The 12,373-nt window shown below is 33.9% G+C and overlaps 1 protein-coding gene across 2 annotated transcripts; it reads right to left on the reverse strand.

Annotated features, from left to right (window-relative positions):
* Positions 1–1,023: 1,023 nt before the first annotated feature.
* Positions 1,024–11,996, reverse strand: LOC143229571 (uncharacterized). Of its 2 annotated transcripts, XM_076462113.1 has the most exons (6): positions 11,279–11,996; positions 10,813–10,870; positions 6,522–6,898; positions 3,603–3,680; positions 2,924–2,959; positions 1,024–2,368 (listed from the first exon to the last, which is right to left on the reverse strand). In XM_076462113.1, the coding sequence occupies exons 1-3, from the start codon at positions 11,351–11,353 to the stop codon at positions 6,525–6,527; spliced, it is 507 nt and encodes a 168-aa protein (XP_076318228.1). In that variant the 5' UTR covers positions 11,354–11,996; the 3' UTR covers positions 1,024–2,368; positions 2,924–2,959; positions 3,603–3,680; positions 6,522–6,524. The 2 variants fall into 2 exon arrangements, with proteins under 2 accessions (XP_076318228.1, XP_076318227.1); XM_076462112.1 differs by having other exon boundaries at positions 3,603–6,898; positions 11,279–11,993.
* Positions 11,997–12,373: the final 377 nt, after the last annotated feature.

A 12,373-nucleotide genomic window follows, 5' to 3' on the forward strand; every position in this document is an offset into this window, starting at 1 on the left:
AGTGTTTGGAACAATTGAGGACAGCTTGGACAAATCGTGAGCTGATGCAATTTGTTTGTATCCACATTCTATAGCAGTGTAGAGGTTAAACATCTTCCACGACTTAATATATCTACTTATCCTGATTTTAAGGAATACACTCACCAGAGCGCTGGCACTTGTTAGATAAAAAGGTGACAAAAGCTGCTATAAATTTCGTTTCTGATTGGTTGAAGGTTCTGCCATTCATTTAATATTTCATATGAAGGAAGAGAGGTCGTTCATGGTGAAATGAATGTTTTGTGTGGGAAGTCAGGAACTTCCAGAGAAATATGTACGCACGTTGTTTGACAGAAGTGTAATTCTAAATGCTTACACTTAATATGTACTGTACTATCAGCAATCAGTATTAATTACTGTTATAAGTGTATAGTTATTAACAAAAATTATAATGAGAAAATATTTGAAATACATGTTTCAATAATTCTAATTATTAGCAGCTGAATATCGTGGGTCTGAAAAAAAAAATGCCAGAGTGCCGCTTCGTCCCTACCTGTCTCTACTATATTAGAGCTAACTTTAGTACTCGGAATAGCTTCTTGTAGAAGAACAACATTATTTAAGGAGGAATTATTTGAACTAGATATAGTTTCGAAGTCATTAAACTACACTATTTTGACATTTTAAAGAAACTGTTCGATGGAGAAATTCATTTTATTTCTGGTTCGTGAACGTTTTCAGAACTTAATTACCATTGTTTTATGAGAACCACTTTCATAAGAATTATCACTGTGTTAAATGAAGAAACTGGAGAGTAATTGGTCAGTACAGTTTAAGTTTTTGATATAATTTAGTGACATAAACACATTAGTAATGGCGTAGTAATTTCACTTATATCATAAGTCATGAATAGAAAAATTATTTTTAAAGGAGAAATACAGTTTTATTATAATTAACAGCTTTAAAAAAAAAACTCGAATTTCATTTGGATAAACAATAATATGAAATGAACGCCACAAATAAACACTATCTATAAAACAACACTAAAACAGCAACTTTTATTTTCATAGAGTTTTATCTTGTTGTATTCCAAAAAGGTAGCAGATATATAATATTATACTCAGTTGAAAAATAAGAACAAGCTATTTCTTTGGATTGTAAATGGAATTTCATCAGTTTCATACACAGTTCTCATAATTTCTTATATATATATATTTGTATGTGTGTGTACATGTGTTTGTATCACTAAAAATATATTTTAACATTATTTTTATTAAAATTAAAATATTATCAATATTTTGCATTATTATGATGCAACTAATTCCTATAATAGTAGTTCAAATTATTAATAGACGGTGCTAGGATAGTTGTCCCATTTTACATGTTGCATATTTTTCTTAATGCCTATTTTGTGACTTAACGTGTTAATTTGGACGTAAAACAAAACTCCTACAATTTCTTATTGAAAATTTATTGGTGTGATACGTCATTGAGCCCTACCTTTTTGATACAATAGAAATATGAGTTAATCCTTCTTTTTAAAATTCAGTATTGTCATCAGTTAAACCAGTTCTTTGGAATTTAATATATATATATATTTAATCCAAAATTGAAACCAGTGTTTATTGCAAGTTTATGTGGTTAAGATCAGGCTAATTTTTTTGCCACTGTAGTTTATTCTCAGAAACGTTCCTTACTGACATGTCAGTTGCAATTCTGAACTTTATTATGCCATTTTTGATCTTCCAGGTCGTTTGGATTTACCCTTCTTCACTGGCTTTCTCTTATTTTACTCGGAGAGGGTACAATTTCTTAAGAAATGAAACTAATGAAACACTATATTGAATTTCACTCTAAAAATTATAATAAAAAAGAAAATATGTCGGAAACCAGGTAACTAACAGAGCCATTTACAAAAAAGCTAAACTGGTGCTTCAATTGAATATATGCCATTTCAAATTTTTACAAACCAGAAATGAACATGTAACATTGAACAATATTTAAACCTACGTTGACTATTTTAAGTATAACGCTTTGATCATTCTCTTTGATAACATATCAAATTATAGAAATTATAGTGTTTGTGAGTAGTGTATGATAAAGTAAGTCGATATACTTGCAAATCATCGAATAACGCTTTGATTAAAGTTGTTGGTCGTTGGGTCACAGGTTGTAGATACGTTGTGTAAAACGTGTAGCAGCTAGAGTAAGCGGGTTGTAGAAGTATACTTGGTTTGTTGTATTTTGAACATGGCCTTGATCTAGTTTAGTCGCTCTAAAAATAAATCATTCAGGTTTTCTTGGTTTATAGGGGTGGACTATAAAAACGTTGCAGAAAGCCAAGGAAAAGGAAGAAGTCCAGGACAGCCAGTTCAACTAGGCCTCTTCACTGGTAAAATTAATAAAATCAGAGAGAAATATCAAAATTCAGTCATTGAAATTGTAGATAAAGCCATTTTGAAAGTAAATATGGGTAACATTTTTTTACAGATTTATGTCTTTAAATTAACATATTTCGTACTAGGCAATAATAGTCACACAGTGTAATTAATAGAAACTATTTCATTGTTTTGACACAGAATTCTTGACAATTAACAAGTATTTTTTAATTTTTATTTTCTTACAAGTTTATACTCTGTTATTTAAACACCATTATAGCCTGTGCTTAATATTTATTGAAACATTTATTACAGCGTAAGGTAATTTTGCTACAAATATGAAACACGTTGAACATTAACGGGAATAATTTTTAGCGAAAGATGCCCTCTGCATGATTTCTACACAATTACAAATAAAATAGGCCGATGTTTCAAGTAACAAAAATATTTCACCTAATTTATTAAGTGAAGTCAGAATGACCAAAACTTTAAAATAAAACAGCTTACAGTGTTTTATTGATAGATAAACTATTTTCATCTTAATGTGTGAGAAAATTGGTTCATACCTATCGGTTATGTCAGGTAACACAATTTTTTTCAACCTGTGGAAAAAAAAATCAGTTTTATGGTTTAATAATAGAAAATAACAAACTTATATACTGACAGCAAAGAGTCGACTCACGCTTTAGTAGTAAATAACCCTTTTCTATCTCAACCTGATAGAATAAAATAAGTTCTTATGCTTTAGTACCAGTAGTAAATAACCCATTTCTATCTCAACCTGATAGAATAAAATAAGTTCTTATGCTTTAGTAGCAGTAGTAAATAACCCATTTCTATCTCGTCCTGGCATTAGGCAATATAAAACCAGTTCTTAGGTTTTAACAGTATTAGCAAACGACCATATTTCATCTCAACCTGAGAGCAGATAAGTTCTGTAGTATTAGATACAGTAAATAATTCACTTTCAAGTTAATTTGACAGTATAAAATCAGCTCAAACTGACACAAAAATCAATTTTTGCTAAATTCAAAGCTGTTTTTAAAATGTTATTCACGCCTTTACAGAGAGAAAAGTGTTAGACAGGTTGCAAAACTTAGTATTTTTTGTACAACAAATGGTATTTTTAGAATAATTTATAATTTTCTCTTTTTAGCAAAAAGTAACATATGAACAAATAGACCTTCTGTGCTAGTTCTGACAAGATAAAATTCGTAAAACAAACTTAATAAAAATATTATTTACCTATAATTTGATTATTTCTCCGAAGTCAAGAAGATAGCGTTCGCTGATAGGCACGTACTCCAACAACGTGCTCGAACACTAACAAATATGGAAGACTGTTATTTGTAGTTATCAACAAAGAGAGGTCACGTACTTGGAAAAGAGTCAGAATTGGGATTTGTTTTTGCAATTACAAACATTTTGCACATTCGCAAAGCACAAAATAAAGGTCCGGCATGGCCAGGTGGTTAAGGCACTCGATTCGTAATCTGAGGGTCACGGATTCGAATCACAACAAACATGCTCGCCTCGCCCTTTCAACCGTGGGGGCGTTACAATGTTACGGTCAATCCTACTATTCGTTGGTAAAAGAGCAGCCTAAGAGTTGGTGGTGGGTGGTGATGACTAGCTGCCTTCCCTCTAGTCTTACACTGTAAAATTAGGGACGGTTCGTGTAGCTTTGCGCGAAATTCGAAACAAACCAAAACCAAACCACAAAATAAAACGTAACACTAAACGCTATGGTTATGTACGTTGAGCAAGAGCAAATGAAACATAAAACAGTATAATAAAAATTATTAATAATTTCAGTATCTATTCAAATACTTGTTATGACTCAGTCATTAAAACTTTAAGGTTGATAAACAAATACATTTCAGTAACTCTAACTTAACTATAACCAGTTTTTATTTTTCAAAATTCATCCCTTCAATAAATTTCGCAGCGCCTTCAAATTAAACTGTTAATAAAAAATAAAGGTATCAAAGGCAACGCCCGGCATGGCCAGGTGGTCAAGACATTTTACTCGTAATCCAAGTGTCGCGTGCTCAGATTCCCCTCACATCAAACATACTCGCCTCTTCAGCCGTGAGGGCGTCATAATGTTACGAGCAATCCTACTATTCGTTGGCAAAAGAATAACCCAAGAGTTGGCGGTGGGTGGTGATGACTAGCTGCTTTCTCTGTAGTCTTACATTGCTGAATTAGGACGGCTATCGCAGATAGCCCTCGTGTAGCTTTGCGCGCAATTCAAATCAAAGGTAAATAATAAAGAATAGGTCGTTGCAGATTTTTTTATGAAAAGATCTCGTCACGCATGTTGAATATATTCATAATTAAATCCCCTTTAATTTTAATATAGTTCATATGTAATTATTGCAATAAAAATAAAGCATTTCGACACTTGGGAAATGTCAGACTGTTAGGCCTCTCTATTTGAAATTAAATGCGACACTAATGATTGCCGAATTATTGGTTTGTTTTGAATTTCCCGCAAAGCTACACGAGGGCTATCTGCAATAGCCGTCCCTAATTTTGCAGTATAAGACTAGAGGGAAGGCAGATAGTCATCACCACCCACCTCCAAGTCTTGAGTTACTATTTTACCAACAAATAGTGGATTGACCGTCACATTATAATGCCACCACGGCTTAAAAGGCGAACATGTTTGGTGTAACGGGGATTCGAATCCGCGACCATTAGACTACGAGTCAAGTGGCTTAACCACTTGGCCATACCGAATTATACCAAGACAGTGACAGGTTGTTCCTTGCAGGCAAAGAGTTTTAAAAAGGTTGGGTCTCAGAAATATAATTGATCTTATACATGTAATATCTTCTAAAACTCATTGAATCTGTTGCGTGTTTTGTGCTAGTAGTATCCAGGGTTTGACTCCCTTTAGTGGATCGAACGCAAACATCCCATTATATGGCAACCAAACAAATGTTCGTTTTACGCACAACTGAACATTATAACTCAACCTTAAAAATTGTTTAACAAAATATGTTTTTGTCTCGTGTGGTATGTGATGTGTATTTATTGTATTTTCTCGTTAATTTCTTCACAATGTTTTAATTACATAAAATTATAAGTTATTCGTAACCATTTTAAAAGGTTATTCAATAAGATAATTTTTAATAATTCATTCAACAAAATCCTGAAAGCCTTGGTTAATATTTTGTTTTCAATGTAATAACAACATTACCTTGTTTCGTGTTACTTTTTATCAAGTATGAATTTTTAATGTTTTTATTAACATTTTGTTTATGTAACTATGGTTTAAAAAGACCCATAAAAGTAGAGCGAGGACTTCAACTATAACTGAACGCCTAAACGAACGGACTCTGATTTATGTCGAGATTCGAGCTATTAATCTCCAATTACAAAGCCCGACATGGCTAAATGGTTAGGGCGTTCGACTCGTACTATGAGGTTCGCGGGTTCGAATCCCCATCGCACCAAACATGCTCGCCCATTCAGCCATGTGACGGCCAATCCCACTATTCGTTGGTAAAAGAATAACCCAACAGTTGGCGGTGAGTGGTGATGACTAGCTGCATTTCTTCTAATCTTACACTGCTAAATTAGGAACGGTTATAGCTGATAGCCTTCGTGTAACTTTTCGCGAAATTCAACAATAAATCTCGAAACATCAATACGACTTCGAATTCGAGGAAATAGATAGATTAATATTTTAAAGAAATTCATGGACTTTTCAACAATTATTTTCTTCCGCGATTTTCAACAACAAAAAGAGTATTTGTTTATTTTGAATTTTACTCAAAGCTACACGAGGGTTATCTGCGCGTACCGTCCCTAATTTTGCAGTGTAAGACTGGAGGGAAGGCAGCTAGTCATCATCACCCACCTCCAAGTCTTGAGTAACTATTTTACCAACGAATAGGGGGATTGATCGTCATATTATAGCGCCCCCACGGGTGAAAGGACGAGCATGTTTGGTGCGATGGGGATTCGCACCCGGAACCTCAGATTACGAGTCGAACGCTTTAACCACTTGCCCATACTGGGCCGAAAAAAAAAGAAAAAAAAAGAGTAACCTAGCAACAAATTATCTGTAACACGTTACGTTACAACATAGTATTTAACTTAAAAAATAACAACAACATATTATACTGTTATAGTGTATTGGGACAGAAATACATTTCATGATTCTTCTTCATCCTCTGAATACTCGAATTCCACATGCTGCGTGCCTGGGGGTGCGTGGTAAGTCGCGGGAACGGCTATGCTCGCGTGTTGCGTGACAAGTTCGTCAAAACTACGAAGCTGACGAGAAGGCTTAGTGAAAATGTTGTAAGATCGCTCTTGCATTTGCGGAGGAGGCCAAGCGATATTCTTTGCATGGTGCGCAGGGAGAGAAGATTGGGGAGGAAATGAGGAAGGTGCCGATTCCTCCTGGGAACTTGAAGGATTCCAGGAATTTGCTACATTTTCTTGCGGTATCATAGATATAGATCGTGCACCTTGTCTCGAGTCTCCAGTTTTCGGAGGAGGCCAAATGAACCTTTTACCTTGCCCTATATATACAAAAAAATAAAAAATAAAAATGAAGGAAGTTGGTGTGTTATGATACCAGAATAGATTTAAAAAATACCTTCTGTTAAAACAAAACGTTTCTTTCTATTTTTAACTCATATTACACAATTCACTGGATATCAGGTAAACACTATTGTTCGTGTATATTTTTAATATAAATATTAGTTTTATAGACTGGATATCTCATTATCCGGTGATTCAGCAGTGATATTTTGAGTTTATAACGCTAAAATTAGGGTTTCTATCCCTTAAGTGGGTACAATGCAGACAACTCATCGTGCAGAAATTTAAAAAAAAACGTACGTCGCTCGTGGATTCTTTCTTTTCTTCATTGAATGTAGACGTCTTAATGCGAAAAGTACAAAATCAATGGTATACATAGTTGAATAATGTAACTAATTTATTACTATTGTTTTCTATAAAGAACGATATTTCCAAAGTTAATCACTGTTGAATACTTTTAACCTGTTTCTATCTAAGTCAATATCAGCAAACATTAACAAAGGGTTTGAGTCAGCCATTGTTTAAATATTGTTGTACGTTATTTAAGTCTGTCGTGGTTCATAGTAAACATCACAAGGATCTGCACAAAGTCCTTGTAAAACTAAGATACGTACTTTCTGTGCATTTTTATATGTGTATAGTCTTTGCAGCCAATAGTAGTTTCTACAGTGTTGTTTAAACGGAATCTTTACTGTTCAAGGTGCTCTTCACTCGAACGTTTTACGTTATTATTTTGCCAGCCTATAATAAAAACGGTTTGGAATATTACATCCAAATTTTTATAGAATAAGATACACAGAAGATTGTAGAGCTTTGAAAAGTCGATCTGTTTTTTCTTATATTTTACATAGGCTAAGAACTATCACAATTCTAATTTAAACGATATTATCATTACACCTTTATGTTGGCTTTCCTTAAAATGTTTGGTGTCCTTGAAAAAACTTAAAGACGGAGTGAAATATGAATTACCAGTCAATATATAATAGATGAACGTTAGATGACTTAATATATAGATTCTCAATGCTTCGTACACTATACAATCGGTGAATTTAGGGTAACATGTTTTTATTGTTTTGTTTTTATTTTATGATACAAAGGGTATCTTCTACCGTTTATAATTTTGAGTTACTGACCAGAGGTCAGCGCTCAATGTAAGAAACAAGTACTTAAAACGTTATAATTGAAAGGTCTTAACATCAGATAGAGACTGAGTCGCAAAGGCCACGGAATAAAATAGAAACCTTTCTAACTAGTATTGAAAACATTGTACGTTATATACAATCAATAGCAAACTGCAACTATTGCCGAAAAGATGGCGGAGTAAATTAGAGAATAAAAAACAATAACTTAAAATTATTCGAAAATTGTATACATTATACTGCAAATAATGTTGGACAGTTAGTAGTATAAAATAAAAACATAGGAAACAAATTCTGAAAACATTGTACGGGAAAGGTGACGTACGTTCATAGTTAGCAACAAAGCTAGGAAATATGTTCGAATATAATTGAAACATAAGAAACAGGTATTTAAAACATTGTAAGGGACAGATTATGTACACTGGAAAGCTGAAGTCCCTTTTCTCGTCACCTAATAGTCATCACGGTGTTATGCTGAATAAAATGTGATGTTGTCAATTAGATGCTTAGTAATAAAATTAGCGATATTATAAGGTGTTACCTGCTCTTGGGGCTAAAGCATAATTTTCGTTTTTTCCCTCAAACTGTTCTGGATTGATTTCGTGTCTTCTGTATGTTACATCAACTCAAGATACTTACATTGTAATTGTTATTGTTTAATCAGACCTTTAAAGAGAAGCAGCTCATATAAGAAAACAATATACAGATCAGAATAATGCTGATATTACAAGACATTATCAGACGGATGACGTGGGATTGGGACGTGTGTTATCTTTAAGATGATAACTTGTAAGAAAGAGTCGGAAGTGGAAGTAGCACGAGATGACATTCTATTTTTGATTTGAGCCATGCGAAAGGAGTTCTGGAACCGAATAAAGGCTAGGAAGGTATATTTTATTTTCATTAATACATGTTCTTTTGCATTCAACTTTGACTTCCATGTATTTTTTCTTCTTTTCTTGTAGTGTGAATAGTAGCGAAGTGCACGTTAATTTGAAAACTGTTTTAACACTTCCCTCAGAAACCAATGGTATCTTCACACAACAGTTTGTTGAATATTAAAAGTAAGTTCAATCTAAAAACATGATGATTTTGGACGTATCTGTACGAGATAAATTCGAGACAAATTTTCATTCATTAATTGATAAAGCTGTAAATGAAATACAGCATCCCCATGTCTTCATATTAGCTAGCACTAAGGTCTACCTGCTGGAAGTCAATTCATTATGTATCAATAAAATCATATTCTCAGAATCATTAATTAAACAACTGCCAAACGTTTATACTTCTGCTATCACCTTTTTAGGTTTAAGTTTCAAATGAGATACTAACGATTTCACCCACGAAATTCCATCGACAATGATCACTTTATTGTTGCAGACGGCAACACTTTGAAAACAGTTACAGACATAATATTGTTCTCGGCTTGTTGCAAAATGTCTACCAATTGCTTCTAAACGGTTCTTGAACACCTGTGCATGCCATTTAGAGAGTCCCATGCTTCTTGTAATTGTCCGTTAAGCTCGTGATACCTGAAGGATTTCAGTCACCTTACCATTTCAAATCACTTTTTGCACCTGCAAAACTAAAAACGTTGAAAGGGTGCAGGAAATGTCTTCTTTTTAGTCAATAAAAATGTCCACAAATTTCTGTTCAAAATAAGAAACACCAGATTGGGTAGTTTGTGTTTATCCACTAGCTCATGAGGAGTCTGTTAATTGGGGAAGATTTTGCGTTTCTGTCAGTCACAACATGCAGATGTGTGCCCATTGAACATTTCTCTTCACAGGTATGTTACTAATAAAAAATTATACCTCAATGATTTTAGCCCCCCAGTGGCTCAGCGGTATGTCTGCGGACTTATAACGCTAAAAACCGGGTTTAGATACCCGTGGTGGGAAGAGCACAGATAGCCAATTGAGTAGCTTTGTGCTTAATTCAAAACAACAATTATTTTATTGTTGGACAGAGGTTTGAAATTTTCTGTAAAACGCTAGGTGACACTACAGTTAAAGCTGGTGAAGAAATTTTGCAGAGCAATTCTAGTGGTGTATAATGTTATGCGCAGTTTATTGTGGCTATAAAACTACGGTTTTGTTTGATACACCTAAGATCAGGCTGGAAATGTTATCATGTAGGTGACGGAATGAAATACAACCATAAGAAGTAAACTTTTAAAACACTGGCTTGGAAGCTTATAAACACTAAAAATCAGACATCAATTGAACTCGGAAAGACAACAAAATAAAAAAGAAACAAGTGTGCGAAACTCTGTCCAAAAACATCACATACACCGAACATCAGAATTCAAATTAAGACGGAAGGATGATTGAATAAGATAGAAAAACGTGAAGCTACATCGTATAGGAAGCTTAACTATAGTAATGATAACTTTATTGTTTAATTACACAGATACTTTATAAAAGGCTTAATAATTAATATTTTTTTCTTTTTAGAATTTACTTTCTGGCAGAAGATATAAAGGCTTATAACACTAAAAATCTGATTTAAATACATACTCTCGGCGAATACAGCACCTTTAACCAGCACAAACTAGCCTAAAGAATGTCTCCATCATTGCTGTATAAAACATTATACAGCAATGATGGAGACAGATTGAATAAAGTTTATCCGACTTAACAAAGATGTGAAACACTGTAACTATATTCTGTGTTATTGTAAATACTATGTTAAAAATGGTAAAACAACAATTACTTATTTTACAAAATTAAAACTTCTTAGAAAATACCCACCTTCTCGGATCCACCCAGGAGAAAATCCAGTTTTTGGAAGATTTTGAACACTAGAATCCTGTAAATCATACCACAAGTATATAGAACCTCGACAAAACAAGAAATTTAATGTTGATTTGGGTTCTGAAAATTATAAATTTCACACTTATTTTTCCACACCATCACAAATAGGAAAAGAAATAAGCACTTCTTTAAAAAAAAAACAACAACATTATCTATTATGGAGGTGAAAATAATTTCTTAAATATTATAAAAGAAGAAAAGCATTGTTTGGTTATTCTTGGCTGCATATTTTACTTATTTGAGTTTAAAATTCGCAAACAAGTATTTTCTTTGATTGGGTTAAAATCTTATCGGAAGTGTAAACGATATATATTATTATTATGTTTACAAAATAAATAATATCACTAGACATGTATTTTTAGTGCAGAATTTAGCAGGGAAGTTTTTTACACTGGAAGCCTACCCTTGGCGGCCACAATCCTTGTGTTGTCCGCACTTTACTAATGACAGAGGGAGAGCCGGTCTGAGTGGCCGACATATTGGTAGTAATTTGGGATGTCACTGGTGGACTATGTACTGTGAACTGACACTGTCGTGACTGCTTGCTCGAGTTGTGGGCGTGGTCCTCTCCTTGAACGCGAATTCAGCAACTTGCTTAGCACGCCCAGTTTGTAGAGGCTTGTTCAATAAACGAAGGCTTATACGGCAGAAGAATCGATGAATTTGAGGGCGTCTCCTCAGTCCTTGACTGATGGGAGGTTGACTAACAATTTCTGGCTTAGGTCTGAATCAATGTTAACACCATAACATTTTTCTGAGGAGAGTCTTTGTGGAAAAGTTCGCCTTGTTGATGTGAAGACAATGAAGCTTGTGGGTCTTGTTGCCGCCGACAGAGAATGAGCTATTGGAATCTTGCCTGCTGTACGTGCTGCCCTCGTGTGCCAATTTTCAGTGCGATGTCTTTGTTGTAATTATAAAAAGCTGGTGGTTACGAAGTAGGTCATTGCGAATAATGGTTCAAAGATATACTTTGACGGAGAAGTGACGTCGGCAATGCCATCTCTGCACAGTAGGTTTAGATTTGTGTAAGAAAAGAAGCAAAAGAGGTTATACGAACAAACACAGTGAAATGTTTTGTTGAACTGTTCGAATCCTAAAGACAGCGCTTACAAACTTTATAAGTGTAATCACGATTAAACTAGAAATAAGATAACTCTGCACCCTTGTATAATATATTATTCTCTGAAAATGTATGTAGACTTGTGTATGTAACTGCTCCGTATCCCCCTCATTTAAGTGATTCTATAAATTTCATTTTAATTTCAGTGAAAGTTTTTACTTTATCTATTTTTTAGTGAGAACCAAGTATCTTTCCTGTGTTAGAAATACAGTATTATCATAACCTTGTAAGTTTATACGCCTTTATAAGATGCACCCCTGTACATAGTTGTACACTGTAAGACTGCTTAAATATGCCAGCAAGCCACAATGCAGAGGTATTATTAATCGGTCGTTATCTGCTAGAACCATAAGTTTTCAACTCAATAAAAGAGCCAGA

The sequence above is a fragment of the Tachypleus tridentatus genome, chromosome 10 (genome assembly GCF_004210375.1).
Source record: "Tachypleus tridentatus isolate NWPU-2018 chromosome 10, ASM421037v1, whole genome shotgun sequence".
NCBI classification, from domain to species: Eukaryota; Metazoa; Arthropoda; class Merostomata; order Xiphosura; family Limulidae; genus Tachypleus; species Tachypleus tridentatus.

What these genes read in the sequence shown, in the direction of transcription:
- LOC143229571 (XM_076462113.1), bottom strand. Translation starts at nt 11,353, where the DNA reads ATGTCGGCCACTCAGACCGGCTCTCCCTCTGTCATTAGTAAAGTGCGG. An exon ending in AAGGATTGTGGCCGCCAAGG is followed by an intron (nt 10,871 to 11,278) that starts GTAGGCTTCCAG and finishes TATGATTTACAG; the next exon opens with GATTCTAGTGTTCAAAATCT. An exon ending in TCCTGGGTGGATCCGAGAAG is followed by an intron (nt 6,899 to 10,812) that starts GTGGGTATTTTC and finishes TTGTATATATAG; the next exon opens with GGCAAGGTAAAAGGTTCATT.